The following is a 21,603-nucleotide window of genomic DNA, read 5'->3' as shown; positions in this document are numbered from 1 at the left end:
TTTTACTATGTTGCTATTAAACTTTATATAATAATATACAATAATTTTATATTTAAGCAATAACACCTAGTAAATAGTTTGCTAAGAATATTTTTGTTACCTACTTAATAAATGATTATGTATTAAAAATGGTTTTTTAAATAAAATTGGTTATTATTTTCCTCTCCATGCTCCTGCAACCTAAAGAAACATAGGTTTGTATACGTCATAGGTTCCCAACGGTGGCGATACGGATCCAAAAACAAATGATTACTAAATAAGTAGATTATTATTCTACCTACACAAATTATTTGTGATGGACTTTTTTGCAGGCGAAAGCAAAACATAAGGAAGCCAGGAAACAATAACTAGGTACCTACCTACCTAGTTGTCTATTTATTAAAAAGAAACTGTTTGGATTAGATGTGTTGAATGTTAGACACTTTTATACCCACTTACTAATTACTTATATGACTCGGTCTATGTAGAATAATAGAACTCTGGTTTATTGACGACCAGAAGGCTCTAATCTCAGTTTCGTATCTTATCTACATGTTCATAGAGCTCTTGTGAAATTGTGAATGGACTGTTACTTTATTACTAAAATCAACCACAGAGTGTAAAATAGTTATAACTAAGGTAACGGACCAAAGGTTTTTTTGGTTATGTTTTAAATCAAATCATACTATGCTCACCAATCTGAAGCGGTCGATTAAAAACACTGTAAGGTATCAAACATAAATCTTGCTTACACTTCATCATAAAACAAATACTATTAAATGATTTTGTTTGGTTTAAAAGCCAAAGTGAATTGTGAAACTAAAAATAAAGTTGTAATTTCCCGCCAAAACTAGACATTTAGTTGCGATACACTCCTCTACTCCGAGTAGTATTGCGTAACTCTGTTACAGTGGGTTGATTGTATTATTTTACAGCAAAACACGAAATTTGTGAAGTTATCTAATTCAAAAACTTAAGTGAGTTTAAAATGTATAAAAATATGCCCTTTATAGAAAAACAAAATACACAACATTTTGTTTATATTGACATTGACATATTACTACGTAGAAAGGAACAGATTGGCGGTTATTCTCATAAATACTATTTTAGGTCTGGTAATAAAAATATTGTGTATCCGAGTGTATCGGTTCAAGTGTAATTGTAGTTTTGATAAATTTGTATCACTTGCTTGTAGCATAAGTTAATTAATGAATACAATATTAGAATTTCAAAATAATAATAATCTTTACTGTTACATATTCTGAATATTAAATACGACAAGCTCGAAATACTTACACAAGAATAGTCCCCCGTAAAATTATGTTGCTGTTGATGTCGTAGCTATCTGTCCGTGTCTGTGTCGTCTTTCTGTGTCCGTCGTTCGCTCCGTAAGAAAAGTTCACAGACGCGTATCTTAAATATTTTTTTACATTTACTAGTGAAAATGCGATTAAGTGTGATATTAAAGCGAATTAGGGCGTGAACGGAGTATACAAAGTACAGTGTGGTGGATTGTTAATTCATAACACTGCATAAACTCGGCCAAATTGTCTTCGACAATGAGACTAAATAAGTAGTTTACCTTACATTCTTTGTTTCCTTGATCTTTTTAACTGCAAAGTTTGTCAACCATGGGTTTGCTGATATCAAAGATCTGGAGTTTGTTCGGAAATGAGGGTGAGTGACTTTTGAAATTATTGTAATGCTGGAGGCAATGACATGATAAGATAATGTAAGACGTATTGTATTGCGAGACACCCGAAATTATGTCCTAAAAGACAACGATATTGATAAAGCATAAGGTGTCTTTGTTCCGCGTTGTTACGAAATATAATTTTGGTTACACTTACATAAAGTGTTTAATTGTTGAAATGGCACAGTTATTATTAGTTGTTGTAAGAAAGTGATCAGTATCACGTCAGTAGCGTTAATACATCATAGTGCTTCGAGTGCACGTAATGTTATTGTCATGAGCAACATATTCAAGTTTACAAACAGTGAACAAAACATTGCTGACTGTGCTTGTCATTATAGGTTAGTTTGTACAAATGCACTCTAAACATTTATTTTAAAATATCATCTAAGACTCTAATCTCCTAGAATTAGAACTAATATCATGCTATGAACTATGCAACCAACAATAAACATAAAAAAGACATACATTCATAGTCCATTTTTTTTATTTGAATTGAAAAGTTTAATAACTACTACACCTATTATAATGTTATATAATAAACATATTGCTCATCTCAATTGAGCTCAGACATATCCCTTGCGGTATCAAATTCTGAGTGACAGCACTTAATCATTTCTCCACACCAAAGTAGAACAAACACAACCATTTACAGTTAGATAACGGATATGATTTATTATTATGTACATTCATAATTGTAACATTTAGATGAAATTACAATCTTGTTGCTTGCTTTAAATATTTATGTAAATAGGGCATCATCAAAGAACAAAATATAACTTCACCGAACAATAATATTTTTATATTATGTTGAACAACATCTAAAGTATAAATTTTGTTTCAGAACACAAACTAGTACTTGTGGGCCTAGACAATGCTGGCAAAACAACAATATTGTACCAGCTATTGCTAGGTGAGGCGGTCCATACTCGACCTACCATTGGCTCTAATGTGGAGGAGGTAGTGTGGAGGAACTTACGCTTTGTCATGTGGGATCTCGGTGGACAACAAAGCTTGAGGTCCGCATGGAACACCTACTATACTAATAGTGAGGTAACTATTCATATCCATACTTAATAAAATTACAGGTAAAAAATATCTCTCTGTCTATCAAATACACTATCATGGCTAAACTGCTTTACTGTTTGATGAAATTTACCATATAGAAGGTTAAAGGTTAAGTCTAGGATGATGTATAGCTTACTATTTTTTTTTTAATCTCCACCCATATATCCATAATCTTGTTCACAAACAAAGCTACCTGTGTCACCCAAATAGTTCAATATTTTATGAAATATAACAGTTCCAAAAATAACCCATTTTACATCGTGTTTTATGTATGTATGTATTCAAATTGTTGAAAAGCAGAATCTATAAACAATGGATGAATAACTCAATTTGATGATAACAGATTCAAGTAAATTATACATGACTGACAGCCTTCTTTAAAATGGGACAAAGATGTATAAGAATTAGTTAGAGAGCTCTTCAACAATTCTATAACTGTGGTCTATCTAAAAAAACATCTAGGATAAGTCTTTAATAATTCCTGCAGAAAAAAGTTTGCAAATTACAATGTAGTTGAAACAGGCAAGATTTATTCCTATTACATGATAACACAAATAGTCTTATTAAAGAAACAATAGAAATAATTATCATGTTACATTTGTTGCATCAGAAAACCTGCCTTTACATGTATGCTTTTTTTCTTGTGTTCATCAGATAAAAAACATACAATATTGCAGTTTTATATTGCATGAGGATTCTTGTATTTTTTGTTACAATTGCTGAGCCCAGAAGTATTAAAGGTCAGGTCAGGTCTAGCTGCTAATAAATAGCAGTTTAGTTTCCCTTGAATTGGACTGGCGGCTGCTGGCGATTTCGCTCGCGATTTTAAGTTTTCCTCCTGACTTAGGCTTTGGAATAGTCATTCATTTCCTAAAATATACAGAAATATAGCATTTTTTTACGATTAATGCAGGTTTCCATTCACCAAAGAGTAATAAGGCTTAGTTTTTTAACAATAGAAAGACCTTTTGAAATACGACTCATGTTTCAAGTTTTTAAATCGTTAACGTTAACTAAATTTTAGCTCGCGTAATAAGATCGTAGGACATTGTTGTTACAAGACATTAAACAAACATCCTTATTGTAAATGAGGATAAGCTTGGCGAGAATTCGACCTTGTTGCCGCACTTTTACGTTTATAAGCCATCAGTTATTACCTTATTACTAATCGAATTTGTCAAAATTAGCTGTCACTGTTACTGTACTTATACATGAAGCATTATTTCATGTTTTGTAATGTAAGTAATGGTATGTGACATTGAATCGATTTTTACTAATTTGGTTAATGCACAAACATCACGCTATTGCATTTACACCGAGCGTTTTTGACCAAATTGCGCTGAAGACACCAACAAATAAATACTTCTTTGTACCATTTTGACCGATTTAAAAAAGTACAATGTTCGAATCATTGCTTTTTTATATGAATGTTAATCGATTACGCCGATATCCAATTTGTTTTTATCGTTAAGTCCCTTGTAACTAAATATTTACCAAACGGATTACTGTATTCAAAAGAATTACAGCAATTTTTACATTCAATTTCATCATATTTTTAATTCGTTTGGTTAATATCAATAACAATGTCGAAATGCAGTAAACTATTGCATTAAGAATGATTCCCCGTAATACAACGGTCACGCATACGGTCTAACGAACGTGTTTCAAGAAATGCTTGGAATGTTCATTTTGTGATAGTTATTTTAAAATAACATCATGTACGATATAAAACACTGTAGTTTAAAAGTAAAGACAAGTATCTTTGTTGCTTATGTTTTAAAAGGAAAATATGAGATGGCGTGTGTCGAATAAAGGTTTCCTAATCGCCGAGTTTGTAAAGATCGTCCCTATAACATAAAATTACAATTCCGAGATAATATTCCTAACGGGGAGAGTAAGCAGACTTTTGATCTGGAGGTGTCATCAAAAGCCTCTGAGGTCTTCACTCCCACACGATACTTTGGCCAGGCATTTGAAATTTAAAATCCGTATAAGTGCCGAAATCCTCGATTCGTCGTTGATTATCTATACTAATATTATAAAGCTGAAGAGTTTGTTTGTTTGTTTGTTTGTTTGTTTGTTTGTTTGAACGCGCTAATCTCAAGAACTACTGGTCCGATTTGAAAAATTCTTTCAGTGTTAGATAGCCCATTTATCGAGGAAGGCTATAGGCTATATAACATCACGCTACGGTTATTAGGAGCGGAGTAGCAAGGAAAAATGTTACAAAAACGGGGAAAATTTTGACCAATTCTCTTAGGTGACGCAAGCGAAGTTGCGCGGGTCAGCTAGTTTATTATATACTTAACCTGCAATAGTAATGAATACGAGTCTCCATTCTGTTTCTATTGAGCACTAATTACTTATGTTGAGTAAAATAACAATATAATGACCGATAAGGACGTGTAATTTCAATTGTATTCAACAATTAGAACAAATATATTGTCGTGAACAACAAACCATTATGGATTATAACTACCGTGTACCTTTGCTTACAGGAAATTTTATTATGTATTCATTGTTCTATATACTTTACGTTTTATAGTATTTAAAAATATTAAACTACTTATTATGTCCTAAATATTAAGAAGTGGTTTAGGTGGTCACCACGCCCCTACCAGTGTGCCGTAGGTTCGATTCCCACTCTAAACAAATATTCTTGTGATCCATAAATACCTAGTGGTTTCTCGTCTGGGTGTACTTTTTGTCAGTTGATCGTATGTTTTTAAAAAATCCCCGCGACACAACAGCAATTCTGATCTTTTATCTATATAAAGTCGGCCCAGTCGGCTAATAAATAATACAAAACCCTCAACAATCAGTTCCTTATGTAGGGCAGTTCGAGTAAATCAGTTTCTAACAACGCTGTTATCGATCAGACATAATCACACATTATTGGAACTACTAAAGTTTCTATTTAAGTATACATTACTTGTCTAATAATTATATTATTTGACCTCCAAAGTTGTAAATCTAAATTGTCGTGATTTAATAGGAAAACGATATAGAGGAAATAGTATGTTAACTATTTGGTTAAAATTTCGAAACAGTATAAGCGAGTGTGAAGTTAAAATAAAATGGTTTTCACGGTCAACTTGACATTGAATCCATCGCAATCATTCTTATTGTATTCATATCATAAAATAACTGCACTTGCACCTTTTGTTGATACATTAGGACGTAGGAAGTCTTCGAGCATAACATTATTTTATCCACATGCACTTAGACTGAATAACTATCAGTATATTGCATGTAAATATTAGTCTCCACCGGGAATTGACTTACCATCGTTGCGTTTATAGCGAGCCGACCACTTTCCCTATGTGTCATACTGTTACGTGCTGTACACAATTATGACGTCATAGTTTAGTAATTCAGGGAGTGTACAAAAACTTGAATTAAAGGCTAAAGTCATGTTGAAAAGTAAAGTATTTATAAACAAGGAAAGATATTTATGTTGTTAATTGTGTTAAAATATTAGGAAGTGAACATTGTCTTATCTTTGTTTTATTAATGGCTACACGCGAAAGATAATACGAATGACATTCGTTTAATGTAAAGTGGAATTTAATATGTTTGTTTTAATGTGTTTAATTTACGACAAGATATTCTTATAACAGGCCTGAAGATATACTTATGGTTTAGCAATGCCAGGTTCGATTCCCGGCTAAACATATCCTTCTACTTATTATGTTTAAACATTGGGACAGTTATTAAAATGTTGGTCAGTAGCCTTAACTACGTAGCAAGCTAATAATCCAGTCTCCACTATAAACGGCTATGATTGTATGTCCTGACAAAACTACGAAACAATCTCAGTGAAAGTCGTATGTCTGTTGATGTTTAAAATTTCACGAGTCGAGTCGTCAACTCGACGTTGAATAAGTAAATACCAAAGCGCGGACTTGGCGCGCTTTTCAAGTGCAACAACAAATACTAAGAAATTGCACTTGGTAAAATGCATACATTTTTAATAGCGTAGGCTGGCGTCGCATTATGTTTTTTGCATCGATTCAAACTGCTTCGTTACTGTTAAGGCTTCAGCGAAAGAATTAATAACGTGAACTGGTTCCGTCGACCGGTTCGCCTACAATATTTTGCGACATAACCAGCCTGTCCTTCGCGATTGTTTGTAAGAATTGGTAATAAACACTATTTATAACCTCACATGACGAATTATAACCTACCAGCCGAGCTGATTGCGCTGGCGAGCTGAGCGATACTTGATTAGCGATTATGTAAATTGCTTTGTTTTGCAGGTGAATGAATCTGATCCAGTCATAGTAATTGACTGTGAACTTGTTTTTCGTCTATTTTGGCATTGTATGATAATTGGTGCATGCTTCTGTTCTCACTCAGTTCGTGATCATGGTGATCGACTCCACGGACCGCCAGCGGCTAAGCATAAGCCGAGATGAGCTCCATCAGATGCTCAAACACGAGGAGTTAAGCCGAGCCTGCCTACTGGTGTACGCTAATAAACAGGTACGTACAGATACTAACGTAGACTTAACTTATAACCTTCAAAACAACCTGTGGAATGTGAAAGTTCTATAAAGTTTTGACCGACTTCAATGTTCTGACTTTGAAACTAGACGATAGGTATTATACTTAGTTAGTTGCACGGATCTCGGCTCGATAGAAGCAAGATTAAAACTAGGCTTCTTCGTTCAAGTCGCTGTTTAGATTAAAGTCGTAAAAATGGCACAAGGTTGAAAAATCTGACGACCTTGGTGTCACTAGTCTAACTACCGACAAAATATTTGTAGAGTTATAAAAATGTGTAAACAGTCTGTAGAATAATTACGCATTTTATCAAATTTCCTTCAGATAGGTAGAGTAATAATATTTTCCCAAGTATGTTTTAGACCCATCCACCTGAAGGAGCGTAATTAATCCGATTATCATTATTATCAAAATCTTGAGTTTGTTACTAAGGACTTTTCTAATAGAATTTCCGATAATTCCCTTATTGAAAAACAAATTATTATATGCTTACATATTTCTTATTATTATGTGATTCGATTACGAAGACTATTTAAATACACAAACTAACTACAAACCCAATACGCAACATTCTATCGAAAGTGGAATAAAAGAAAATTAAAGCAAAATAATAACATCGCTTTCTAAATAAGAACAAGTAAGAAATAATGATAAGAGTGTAGTTAATAAGACGTTAGTACAAGACGAGATGTTATCAAATCATGTGTCTGCGACTCCACCTGTGTCAATCTTATGTCGTCATCATTATTTATACTCACGATAATACGACGAAGATGTTCCGAACATGTGTTATATTCACACAAAATATCAATCATATATAGGTATAGAATATAATGGTATGCTTCGCAAGTTATGTACTTTTTATGCTTTTAACCTCGAAATAAATTACTTGGTAAAAAGTGATTAAAATAAGTACTACCAGCGATTACTTATTGCAAGAGTGTCCAAGTAAATTAAAAGTTATTACTTAACAACACTACCATTCACCGGTTCTTTCCGATATTGCATTGGAACAGCCCTCATTTATTCTGTACTGTGTTATACAATCGAACTGTAATTTGTCAATGGAAGTACCTACCTATCTCTGAACAATATAATACAAATTGGTCGGGGAAAAAGTCTTTTCGCATTTTAGTATGTATGAACTTGTAATAAAATCTTCTCTATACACAAAAAAGCTCGATATTTGGGTACCTCACGAGCTCACTGAAAGAAACCTTATGAACCGTGTACTCATTTGTGATTCTTGAAGCCAGAGAGATTTTATTACAAGTTCATACATACTATAATGCGAAAAGACTTTTTCCCCGACCTAATATAATACAGATAGGATAATATCCCGGAGTTTTTATCCAGATAAAGTCTATAATTTGTCAAATAAAAGAATATACAGTAACTTATTAATGTCGTATTGCATTGCGCATTGGCAATTTTCAGTTGATAAGTGTGCGAGCCTGGGGAGCGATACCGGTAGTGATATAATAGATTTAATAGAAGCACTGGAGCTAAGGTCAGTGGGGACCCACCGCTCACGTGCACAAGTACCCGCCGTACCGAGGTGCTAACTGCCGTCAATCACTATCAAAACAAACACGTCATGCGGACACACAATTTGATATAGCTGCCAGTAATATTGTTCAATGCGACGGTATTTATGTGCAATTTTCCGAAGAAGTTTATTTGCAAGACTGATTTTGGTCCTAATTAACGTCTACAGCGTCGCGGAAAAGACAAAAACGCGTTTTTCGATAATTTAGAATTCGTCTTAATATGTAGCAGAATATTTCTTAACTACAAAATGATACAGCTTACGTAAATTTTGCATTTACAAGGGTAAATTATTCCAAATTCTAGCAACTTCATAATTATATACTACCTGCGTGATATCTCGGAACCAATTTAGAATAAATAAGTTTAAATCGTGACATGTTAATAGGTGGAATTGATGGGTTGATTACTGTCTATTTATCTAAAGTGGAACGTATTTAACTCCTAAATTTGTATTTTGCATAATTTTTCACATAGTGACACCAAATATTGTCCTTTTCGTCTATACTATCTGAGTGCCATATTTCATCAAAGTTAAAATTTGTAACATTGGTAGGATCATGTTAGGATATAATAATATTGCATTTTCAATCATAATACGTTTTTTTTTAAACTCTCGCGTTGCATGTTTAATGTATAATAGAATACGGGAATGAACGCGAACACGCATTTTACCTTAAAATGCCTTTTAATGTAAAATGCGTGTTCGCGTTAATTCCCGTATTCTATTATACATTAATCATAATACGATATGTATCGAATAGATAATCCTATTTTTAAGTCTGTTAAAACTACGAATAATATTGATAAAGGTTTCGTTCTGCGAATCTTTAAAAAGTATAATTACGTAAAATGTCAGTTGCGCATTAAGTTACTAGTTATCATTGAAACGACTGTATACTTATTTGCACCTGACCCCCAAATCATTGTCATGTCAACTACTACGAGTTTTATTATAACATTGAAGTTTGCCGACGCTTATATAACGAAAATATCTTGAATGTTCTTTAAAAGAGTAGATCATTTACCTAGTGTTCGGTTACCTGAATCTGAATGATTGATTGCTCCGCGCATCGCGCTAAATAACATTGCACTGATTTGGTTGAGATTTCTCAGCTGTAATTATCCTGAAGGTCTAGTTTAAAAACTGTTGCATATTTTATTATACTTAACATACAGTTTCTTTGATTTTACAGTTTTATCTGTAATTTACGCTCCTCACTGCACTAGTCAGTGAAATATATAGGTATAACTCAAAGGTGACTGACTGACATAGTAATCTATCAACGCACAGCACAAACCACTGGACGGATCAAACTGATATTTGGCATGCAGGTAGATGTTATGAAGTAGGCATCTGCTAAGAAAGGATTTTGATCAATTCTACCCCCAAGGGGATAAAATAGGGGATGAAAGTTTGTACGAGAATTCTGTCATAAGTAACAAACCACGCGATCAAAGTAGCATGCAAAAGCTATTTTAAAATATAGTTAGTAAAGCAAATGTTTAGGAAAACAATACGTGTATGACCTTATGTAATGTATACGTGTAACTTTCTATTGGTCTGTAATGATCTTGGAGCAAGGTCTGTTAGATTGTTAAAGTACCATTTATCAACGAACACTTGTGCGTGATGTTATGTTTTTGGGTCACTATAGATTCCTCACTTATCACAATGGCAGCTAAACGATTGTTGAATGCCATGTCGTGTGTTTTTTTACTTAAACTGACTTGATTTTGGACTTATGTCCCTATTTTGAGTTCTAATGAGAAAATCTGTTATTTTAATCTAGATAAGTCCTAACCCCTTTGTAAAATATTACTGAAGCGACCGTTCGTATCAGTAGTGTCAAGGGCAATTGGGAAGTCGACTGGGCTAATATAAAAAAATATTTACTTGTTATCCTAAATGGTTCATCTCAAATGCTCAGACAATTTTTGGTGAATAGTGATGAAATTGTAATTACTACGGATTGAAATATTTTATGAGACACTCATTTGATACCAATAAAAATGCAAAACAGTGACGTCACTTCACCCTATTTTTTTTTCTTTTTATTTGTTTTTTCTTTTTAAAATACTTATTTCTATTCTAAAATGTGTTTTTGACGTTTCATAAAGGGTAGCTAATTTGACTGTTAGACAAGTACGTTTTACTTTCGAAATCTATATTTAATATGATATTTCTGTTGTTTACAGGACGTGAAGGGTTCGATGACAGCGGCGGAGATATCCGAGCAGTTGGACCTGACGTCTATAAAGCAACACCCGTGGCACATACAAGCCTGCTGTGCACTTACCGGAGAAGGGTACATATCTCACAATTACTTACAAACTGACAAAGGTTTTACACCAGGGTAGCCATTACGAACTATCGGCTGTGAACAGCCCAAGATAATCGGTAAACTGCAGTAGGATCGTTCCTTATTTACGTAAAAGTATAAATACGATTGAATGTTGCGGAAAAACAGGAGAGTTATTAAAAGTTATAAACGACTTCGACTGATTTTGTCGGCCTATATTTGCTGAATAAAATGATCAATACGTTTGTATGTTTCTGTAATGAATATTTTGACATAACCTAGTGTGATATATAAAAGTAACGTGTCTTATAGAGATGAGAAGAGATTAAAAGGCGGTGAACCAGACATTTTGTTTTATCTAGGTAGTTTGCGATCTTTAACTACCAGAATATAGTTATATGCTGTCACTTGCGTGACTAACTTTAAGGCTAAACTTTGACGAAAACATGTCTCTTACTCTGTACTCCGCGTCTCAAAACGAGATTATGAGACATCAATGCTCGAAGAGCGTCAACAAATGTGACACAATTTACCATTTACAGCCTTTTTGTCTTCCTAAGGAAAAAATTTCAACTTTTTAACTTTTCTATATAAGTACTAAACTTAAGTAACTTAATTATAAACCTAATAACAACACGATAGTATAATCTTCTTATTTCAATACCTAATTAAGTATATCAATACCTTAGCTGTATATTTTAGGCCTAGCGACTTAGTCTAAGCGTAGCCAATCAGACGGAATTAATATGCACGCGCAAAGAACAATGCATTATTAGATATTTAGAGTAACAATTACTAGTTGTAGATATATTCGATGACCCCAAATGCTAACAAGTAGTAACGATGCATTTGCCTAGTTCGTTCGGTCTTCGACATCAATTTGATAGATTGCTTGCTATTAGTGCATACGCAGAACTGAAACCTTGTGCCAATTTGGTTGCATCGATTGAATCGACCTGAAAATAAGGTGTCGGTATGTCCGTGAGAAATATAACATCTTGTCAAGTAGGTCAGGACATTATTATTTATATGAAGGACCATAACGATGTGACGCACGGTAATACCCTCATTATTTTTAGTTGATTAGTTTTTTGCTGAGCTCTGAGTATCTGACGAAATCATCTGTAGGACTAGCTTAATCGATTTTCATTAAAGGCGCTTAAAGCTAGTTGCGCTCAGCGGTCAGTAAACGATCAGTGGGATTTAAATTCAATTTCTTGAAAATAAGGTACAAAATAAATTAGTTGGTATCACATATTTTTTCATGAAGGTGACATGCAAATATTTAGCACGCCTTAAGTATACTTATTTCTAAAATTCAATCCGCTGTCTTGAGAGTCTCCGTGCTTTGGAAGGCACGTAAAATTCTGTCCCGGCTGTTGTCTCTAAAGATAACAGTCGTTAAGCCATGTCAAGGCCTTTCGGGCGGCTTAAACAACTTTGACACTATACACCACTAACCATACGAAAAAAAGGAAACTGAACTACAAGGCGACAAATATATTGTAAAATCGAATTATTAGGATACTTTAAGTATTCAAAACTACATCATTCTTAAGCCAGTATTATTAATTAACCGCTATTTGCTTCAAAGCTTGTTCAATTTAGCCACGAGTATTGCGATGAAGTCGACCTCGACCACGCTAACGCAATTGCACGTAGGGTTTGATTCCCATAGGGAGTAAACTTGCGATATATCGTACTATACGTTATTGATTTATTCTCCAACAACGTTCTTATTTAAATTGCTGCCAGAGCTCTTTTATAAAAGTTATATTTTACTTTAGACAATGCAGTTTCTATATGGCGAGTTCTATGGATGTGAATGAAGTAAGGGAAGTTTGTAAGGATCGTACCAAGTGGCATTCTTTGGTCTCTGCCTATGGGCAAAAGGCGTGATTTTATTCATGAATATTTTACTTTATACATGCATATAATAATAAAAACATGTCTAAACCATTAGTAAAGGCTATTAATTCTCGTTTGTATGTAACTGATACTTTAACTACTGGTAATTAATAGGAGTTTACAGATTTATTATCATAACTTGTGGTCAGTTATGTCACGCGACGATTAAATCGAACAGTGTATGAGTAATATACACGCCACATTAAACAATAGTTACTAAAATTATAACAGTAACTACTGAAGTGATTTATTTGTACATTATTATTTTTTCCCGCACCTTTAGACAAAAATATTGACTTAAATTTAGAAAAATACCTGATTTTAACTATAGAATAGGCGCTAGGAAGGATTGAATAATTATCAGCCTAGCCTCTCTTCTAACATTGTTGGAGTCGGTTTCCAGTCTCACTGGATGCAGCTGAATACCAGTATTTTACATAGAGAGACTGCCTATCGGACCCCCACTCCCCAGTTACCTGGGTTAAAACACTATAAAGGAAGTATGTCATAGGAATGGCTGCCTATCCTAATAAAATTCCATCTCCAAGTATATGAAAGGCTGGTGAACGTAAAAAACAGGTTATGATTGAATTGATTAATTATTTTGATTTCAACATAATATATTGTCAGGACATTTAACACAATAATGGACACATAACTATGATATATTTTAAGTATAAACACCTAACACCAACTCATTTAAAATTAATATCTCTGTATAATTCTTTCCTAAACAATGTTTCAGAATCTCAAATTGATTTGAAAGCAGAGATATGAGGGTTGCGTTGCCACAGGAGCGGAGCTGGAAGGAGAGTAGTGGAGTGGACTGCGAATTGACCAATGATAGTTCCCACTAACGCCGAGTGGAGATATAGATCACAGTTATTAGTCTATTGGCGGCCTGCTCCACTCCGTCCTACCCAGCGAACCTTCAGCCTAACGCACACTAATAGTAGTGTTAGCTAAACAATGACTTAAAACTTAATAAGGGTCCGTAGGAATTTAAAGTAACATAGTAGCTTATTAGACTAAGATTTTAAGAGTGTGCCAAAGTGTGCCTTTCTCCTTACCGAATGCTCCGTGCGTCCTCAACGCTTAACGTTGTCCCTGGATTCTACTAAATATCTTTTAAACGTTTTTTTGTTCTTGTATTTTACACCAGCCATTTGAAATACTTTACCATGAAAAACTTTACAAACAGCATTAGCATTGATTTTCTTGATTTTCATTGCCAAATGACATAAGTTCATATCAACGTACTTAGGTCTTACAACAGAATTATCACACTTAAGATTAGCATCAGCATAGCTACATTACTGAATTTAGGATTATCTACATAAAGTTCCATATTCACCAAAAATACTTACGACACAGCCACTACTTATAACTGCACTTATTCTGCTTACATTTACAGATTTCTACTGGCTCGGTTTTTATATTATCATACCTTATTATATAGGAAGATCTTCTTTCAACACCTGAGGTACGATTTACATGTCACAATTAAACTACTGCATGTATTAAAAATATCTATTAAAAATTAGGGTTCCTCCTTACGTACTAAATCTTTAACAAAAGTGTTTATTTGATGAACATGACTTCGGACAGTTACTAGCATTTCACTCGGTCTATCTTAGGTTTTGATATTTTGGCGCCCATAATTATTAGGAAATCTTTTTGAAATGCCTTTGCTTCTCTTAATATTATTACTTAGATCTGTATACTTAACAGTACCTATAAGGTATTTAATTACCCTAATGAATACATTAACCTTTTTTAATATGAATATTTTTTTACTAATACCTACTCTAATTTTGGTGAAGCTTGGATTTTACTTAAAGAACTTTCAATAATATTTCGGATAACTATTTCTTTGATTGCATATATTATCACCAATCTCATCATTATATTAAAATTTATAGTTTTAAGTTGTCCAACAAGACTTTGGAATCAATAGTGGAATAATGTTACCACCGACATTGCAATGACTGACAATGGGTTGCTTTTTTTGTAAAGCAAATTGTACCCATGGAATTTATTCATTTTAAACTTTGGTCAGAAGTGAGTGTTTCTTTGTGATTCATTATTTTACAAAAAGATTTTTCTAGCCATTAACCCTAACCAGTAGATACATATTCAAAATAAAATCATAAAGATTTCCATACACATATAAAAACCTTACATCATGAACAAGTTTGGTAAGTACGATGGTTTGATGTTATTCCATGTATGCCGGATGTTTAGGACTCCCTCTAGTAAATGTTGGCTTGATGTCTTAGCATTCTTCCAATCCTTGTTTCTACAAAATATATTGGTCTAGTTATTTCTCTCTAACAGTAATTCGGTTCAATACTTAATTATCTCATAAGTTCAAGACCTGCGGGCTTACTCCCGTCAGAACCGACGTCTGATTCGATTGAATCAGATTCAAGCTTATGTCAAACTTTAAATTATAAACTAGCGCATGATGATACACTAGTTAAAATGAAATTAAAAGTAAGCCTGCTGATTTCGTAACTTGTGAAATTTACTTGTTAAAAGTATTATCGTGAAGAATGGTTAATCTTTAAATACAGCTGTGTGTTAAAATATATCTTATCTACGTGTTTATTTGAATATTTTTATCAATTAAAGCAATTTAATATTAGGTACCAGACGATCAATGTCCTTCAATTCACGTATTATAATCGTATTACATGTCATTGTAATCTACCTATTTTCACGCTTGGTGGCGCTAAGATATTACGTCGTGAAGATTTTTTGTGGATTTGATTAAAAATACTTACAAGTAATGTAGCAGTTTCCTCCAACCTTAAATAATCAAGTCATTGCTCTGTAAATGCTCTTATAATGAACATTTATACCGTCTTGTCGGCCGTCCGCCACTGCGTGTTCGTTTATCATGAGTTTAGTCCATCTTCGTGTAATTTTTAAAAGATTTGTTCATAAATTTAGATGCTTCTAGAGTTATATAGTTTCCAAGTAGGTTTGAAGAGTTCAGGTAAACCAATACTAGACCATTATAGGAACCCTATCTATGTTGACCTGCTTTTAGATCACTTCTACCTATTAACTGTTGATATAATATCTATGTATGGCGTCGTACAATTTTAATTACAAATATATAAGAGTCTGGCAACTTAGGCTATGCGTCGCTTGGTGTTTTTATTTTGGCATAAATTATATCATCGAAGTTTAGAGCGTAGGGCCCTTTTAAATTTTATTTTCGAAAAGCGCCATCTGTGCATTGCTGCATGCTATTCGTCTCATTGGACCCGATGCAGTAGTTGATAGTGCGTTCGCCAGATGGCGTTAGGTGTACGTTTCAGCTGTCCATGCATCTAGTTCAACCACGTGCTTTTCAGTGCCTAGCTCCAAACGGTAATAAAATGCAACCTACTGCAATCGAAATCCTATCCTGTTTTCCGCCTGTTAAAGTTCAACTGCGAATTCCTTCAGATTGATTGAAAATGTTTATACTTTTTTAATTCTCAAATTCTATGGGCGTCTGATCAGCTCAGTAGTTCTTTTTATGGTGAAGTATGAGACGGAGTTTCGTGTTAAGAATAATATTAATGTTTGTTCACAGGTTGCATTTAGGACTAGAATGGATCGCAAGTAGGATAAAGAAGAAATGACACGTCACATGGTGGGTGGAGGAGTAATTATAGGTACATATAATAGTTAAAAGTTACATAAAAATTCTAATTCCTGATTAACTATGTTTGCATAAATTTTACTATATTCTAAAAAGAGACCTATCAGGATCTATGTCCGTTGTTTTGCATGAATGGGATATTATAATAAAGATGTTCTTGTATATTTTATTTATTTTATTTCAACTACAATTTCTCGAACAAAAATTGTACATACAATTTAGTAGTTAATTCATTATTATAGCTATGATTAAATTACCACAATTACAACCAAATAATACAACGAAATATTATAAACACCGTTATTTAAACACAGAGTTGGTATATTATCAAGTTTGCTTACAATTATAGTCGATTTCAATCTTGTTGTCTACGTACGAGCTAATTTCATTGACTAAACAATATCGATGGTAATGATTCCAAGTTATACATTATCACATTAACATATTCATATATTATTAAAATTTACTGAATCGGTACATTATGTATGTATTAATATGAAACATTGATTAAAAATTCAATATATTTCTACTGCAGATGTCACATCAAGCCATAAATAAAGTTATTTGATTAAATTTCACTAAAACTATTATTAGCGGGAATGTTAAAACATTAACACATTATTCTTAAAAAAATATATACACTGCATCCGTTATATACAAAACAAATATTAACAAACTAAGTAGAAAGTGAGATATTTGAATAACTAAACACTAGTTAGAAAACCGAGCCGTGTGTTTACAACTAAACAAAAGTAATGTTTGGTCCATCAAATGCAAAAATAAATATGAGACCTATCGAACGAGGTTCGACTCATCGCGAGTCTTAACATTACAATAAAGATTTTTAAAAACAACTGCGAAAAATAATCAGAATATGAAAATAAGTACTGCTAATTTATGAGCAAATCATGGATACAAATGGTATCAAAACAGAGACGATAATCATTTGAAGGATGTGGTTTATCTCTGGTTAGTTTATTATTAACTATCAGCTGTTATACGCCGAGCGTATCCTGAGAACTGTATGTACAACGTAAAGTGAAACATGTTGGGACATTTATTTAGATCAGGGCTTGTTTTATTCAGAACACAAGTTTAGTGTAAGTGCCGCGGCTAGATCTTAGAGTGCGTCTTTTCATAATGATAATTTCACGAAATGATAGTATTAAACCATAAAGCTAGCTGGAACTGGCCATACTATTATCAAATTTGTGACGTCAAGATGTTATAAACATAAACTAAACCTAAAAAAGCTTTCGAAAATTTCAACAGTTCAGTAGAAATAACACCATTTCATAAAATGATCGAATATCAAGAAGCGACTATTCTAAGATCTATCTACGACATATACATTAAATTAAAACTCAACTAAATAATTTACATGTAACTCAAATATCACTTTCGAACTTAAAAATAAATTATATCTTAAACGAGAGAGTCGAGAGACTACCTCCTACAAGATGACCGTAGACTAAATTAATATCGATAACAGAAATATGACTTAATTGTAACCAGTTATCAAGAAGCTAGGACACGATCGAGAGAATCAAGAAATGCGTAAAATATACCGCCTGATAATATCGGTAACTAATGTTTAAATATAATAATAAAAATATATGTATTTAATTATGTCATGAACGCTATCACAGCAACTTATTATGAACGTACCAAATTATAACCACTAAAGTTGCTAAATTAAGTGACAGAGCTATAATAATCGCAATTAAATATAAATTAATTTTCTTAGGAGTTCATGTAAAAATGGAGATATTTAAATAGACTATAATAATTATAATTAATTGAACTAGTATAATAATCATTAATTTGTTATAGAATCAATAGACGAACAGGTATAACATTTGGTCCTGAGGTAGTTTTATCTAGTACTTCTAGATTTCCACTGAACTAAATAATTGGGACGACAACAAATTATATTAGTTAGTAAGTCAAAGTAACGTGGAGGCGGGTGAAGTCGCGGTGACTTACAGTGGGTGCGTAACGTGAATCAAAATAATTCTTCTAAATGCAGTGTAGTGAGGTGGTCGACATACGATGCAGAATTCTTAAAAGTACTGTCTAAATTTCATTTTCCTAGTTAGTCCACTTAATATGTTAAGCTTTGCCGAAGCGTGTTCTGGCAAGTAAGTTTACTAAAAGTTTGTAAATTATTATAAAATTACAAAGTTAAAATCTATTTAGTACTAACAGTCTTCAAAACCGGATCTTATACGTTTTTACCTCCATCGGATCCAGGTGGATATCGCTCAAGCCCGTCATCGAGTGGAACGTCTTCAGGCCCGTCAGACTGACCGCGGTGATGTTGTTGATGTGTAGTCCGTTGAACTTAGTCTTAGACGTGAACTTGGCAGATTTTTTCTTTGGCTTCTCTCCCACGTTGCAGCTGGCGCCGGGCCGCTGCAGCACCATGTAGTTGGTCGCGCTCGGGAACTGCTCCAGTACGTCGTCAGTGATCGTGCGCAGGGTCACCAAGTGAATACCGTTCGGGAAGTTTGATAAGAACGATTGCGACGACTTCACCTCGATTTCGCCCACCTCGCTTGTGTCCAATAAGTAGACGTTTAAAGGATAATTGAGCGACCTACTCAACAAGTCCGCAGTCTGGGATGGCAATTCGTACTTGTTCTCTTTATCGGCGGGATCAAAGTAGCGCTCATTCACAAAGTTAAACATTTTCTCGCTGGTCGATCTTTTATTTCGTATAGCACCGGGCATCGCCTCCAGCAAGAGCCAATTAGAGAACTTTGTTGGCTTGTTGTCTACCACACCTTCGCCAATACCTCTGAAGTCGTCGTACAGAGTCCTACGCTCGAGCATCACCTCTAGGCGTCCGGGCTCAAAAGCAGCTGCGCCTTGTGCATGGTTAGTGATCAACGTCAATCTAGCCTCTTCATCTTGCAGCCATGCCATTGTAGTGATCGGGTAATAGTTAGCTTCGATGCCTAATTTGTCCACCTTTACTCGCTTTTGGTACTGGAAGCCGTTTTGGTCAGTGTAAAACTCGGGAATATCAGCGTTTTGAATGTCTGTCTGTATTCTCATAAACAATTCTGTTTCACGGTTCTTTGGTGGGCTCTCAAAGTCGACGATGTTTTCAACATATACAGCGCGCGAAAGGACTGGGTCATCGATATTGTAAATCCTAATAGTGTGAACCAAAAATGGCAAATACATAGCCGTAAGCTCAGTAGTGAGCGGCCCCGATACAATGATAATGTTGTCGTCTTGCAGAGCGTTCCAGTTAGAGTAAGGAAGAAGTACGTTTTTCTCAGGTGCATCGTAATCCGGCATGAATAAGTAAGCCCCCGAATGTCTCTGAGCGCTCTGATAGGCACCAAACTGCATTTCGACAATATTCCTTCGCCTTATATCTTTGCGATATATTTGGCGCAACAGACCGGTATTCCTGTTAATGAGCAGTTTCAGCACATTATTCTCCAATTGAATATCGCCAGGCATCATTTTCTTGATTTGGAATGGAGGTTTCTCAGCGTCAGGTTTAGTTTCATTGCAACTGTTGCAGAATACTACGCAATGGTTCGAAACGTTTGTATGCTCCTCTAGATTGAAAGTGACCGATGTCAGGGGTGGAATTGTAACCAAAAACTCGAGATCGTAATTAGTATCGCTTATAACGCGCTTTCCGTCATCACGTACATCGATGTTGGGAGTGATCTGGTAAAGCACATGCTTCTTTATGCGGGTGTCAAATACTCGGACGTTAGTGGTGTTAGAACGGAGAGTTATAACTTCGGTGCGAGACTCGGCCAAGGAGTTGAAAACGATCACTTTCTTTTTATCGATTATTGATACCTGAAGTTTCTTGACTGGTTCCCCGTATGTTTCCCACTCACTTTCACTTTGCAGAATACTTTGACCATGTAACGTGGTATCAGGGATCATGATAGCTGTCAGGGCGGCTTCTTGTAAACGAATGCAGTGGTACAAGCTAGTGAATAATTTGGTTCCGTAGTCATACATGACACTCGCTTTAGAGGTTCCAGTAATAGCATCGTGATGTTGGAATAAGCCCAGGTTCCTGCGTGCATAAATAAGTTGCTCGTAAGATTTCTCAAGTTTCTTCTCAGAAGCCGTTAGTTTTGGATTTCCGATCTGCTTGATGTAGTTGTATACCAGAGTAAACATTATTTCGGCACTACGCAGGTGGTGTTCAGTTTGTCGAGCCAGAATCTTGATGTAAGGTCTAGTGGTGTAGTAGCCAGACCAATAAGCCGGTTTGCCCTCGCTAAATATGTCCGAATAAACGAAAAAGTCGCCTTTAAGAGTTGGAATATTCTGGTGCCTTTCCTTCACGGCATCGAAATAATCGAGGGGCGTTCCGAACTGTACTTCAGCATTGAACTGGTCCTTGTGGGCGTTGATATAGTTGAACATCTTCATGTAATTGATGTACTGTGCGTCGAACTCTTCGGCGTATTCATAACGGAAATCATCGCCCAAAGGTACAAGTACCACGTTATGCGGTGTCAGAGAGCCGATACGGTCGTACTCCTCGATCAAAGTCTTGGATTTGCTTTGCAAATTCTGATCAGTAATCGGTTCATGCTTAGCGGTATATTCCGAGTATTCGCCGGGAATCTTCCTAAAATCAAAACTGAGGCAGATGGATGGGTGAGGACCGCATGTACTCTTGATAGAATAGATATCGAACGGCTGGTTGTGGACGATCATAGACGGCTTCTTAGTATTCCAACCGGTTATCCAATAGAATTCCTCGATCTGTCGCTGAGCTAGCCATTGTTTCCATGCGTAATGGATACGTTGAATGATGGTGCCTTCGAGTCCGCTTTTATCTAATAAATATGGTACGGTAGGTCCATGTCCGAAGGGATCGATAGACCAGCCGGTTTTCGGGGATACGCCGAGGTTGGTCTTTACCCAGTGATGGCCTGCAGGGATTA

The 21,603-nt window shown here is 34.7% G+C and overlaps 2 protein-coding genes across 2 annotated transcripts in view; one reads left to right on the top strand and one right to left on the bottom strand.

The window, feature by feature from the left end:
• Positions 1–1,281: 1,281 nt before the first annotated feature.
• Positions 1,282–16,827, top strand: Arl5 (ADP-ribosylation factor-like 5). The gene is made up of 5 exons (XM_076135352.1): positions 1,282–1,656; positions 2,517–2,725; positions 7,100–7,225; positions 10,994–11,103; positions 16,595–16,827. Exons 1-5 carry the CDS (start codon positions 1,611–1,613, stop codon positions 16,641–16,643), a joined length of 540 nt encoding a protein of 179 aa, XP_075991467.1. The 5' UTR covers positions 1,282–1,610; the 3' UTR covers positions 16,644–16,827.
• The window catches only part of alpha-Man-IIb (alpha-Mannosidase class II b), a 75,630-nt gene continuing 70,844 nt past the window's right edge, over positions 16,818–21,603 (bottom strand). Inside the window, exon 8 of the mRNA XM_076135351.1 lies at positions 16,818–21,591. Coding sequence (XP_075991466.1) covers positions 18,875–21,591 — 2,717 coding nt within the window. The 3' untranslated portion in view covers positions 16,818–18,874. The remainder of the gene's footprint in view (positions 21,592–21,603) is intronic.

The sequence above is a fragment of the Anticarsia gemmatalis genome, chromosome Z (assembly GCF_050436995.1).
Source record: "Anticarsia gemmatalis isolate Benzon Research Colony breed Stoneville strain chromosome Z, ilAntGemm2 primary, whole genome shotgun sequence".
NCBI classification, from domain to species: domain Eukaryota; kingdom Metazoa; phylum Arthropoda; class Insecta; order Lepidoptera; family Erebidae; genus Anticarsia; species Anticarsia gemmatalis.
Note: the sequence above shows the minus strand (reverse complement) of the source record. Positions and strands in the feature narration are given on the sequence as shown.

Bases quoted from the DNA above. Each gene is read 5' to 3' on its own strand.
- Arl5 (XM_076135352.1), top strand. From the start codon at position 1,611: ATGGGTTTGCTGATATCAAAGATCTGGAGTTTGTTCGGAAATGAGG. The intron at 1,657-2,516 runs GTGAGTGACTTT...ATTTTGTTTCAG, and splicing joins GAGTTTGTTCGGAAATGAGG to AACACAAACTAGTACTTGTG. The intron at 2,726-7,099 runs GTAACTATTCAT...GTTCTCACTCAG, and splicing joins CCTACTATACTAATAGTGAG to TTCGTGATCATGGTGATCGA.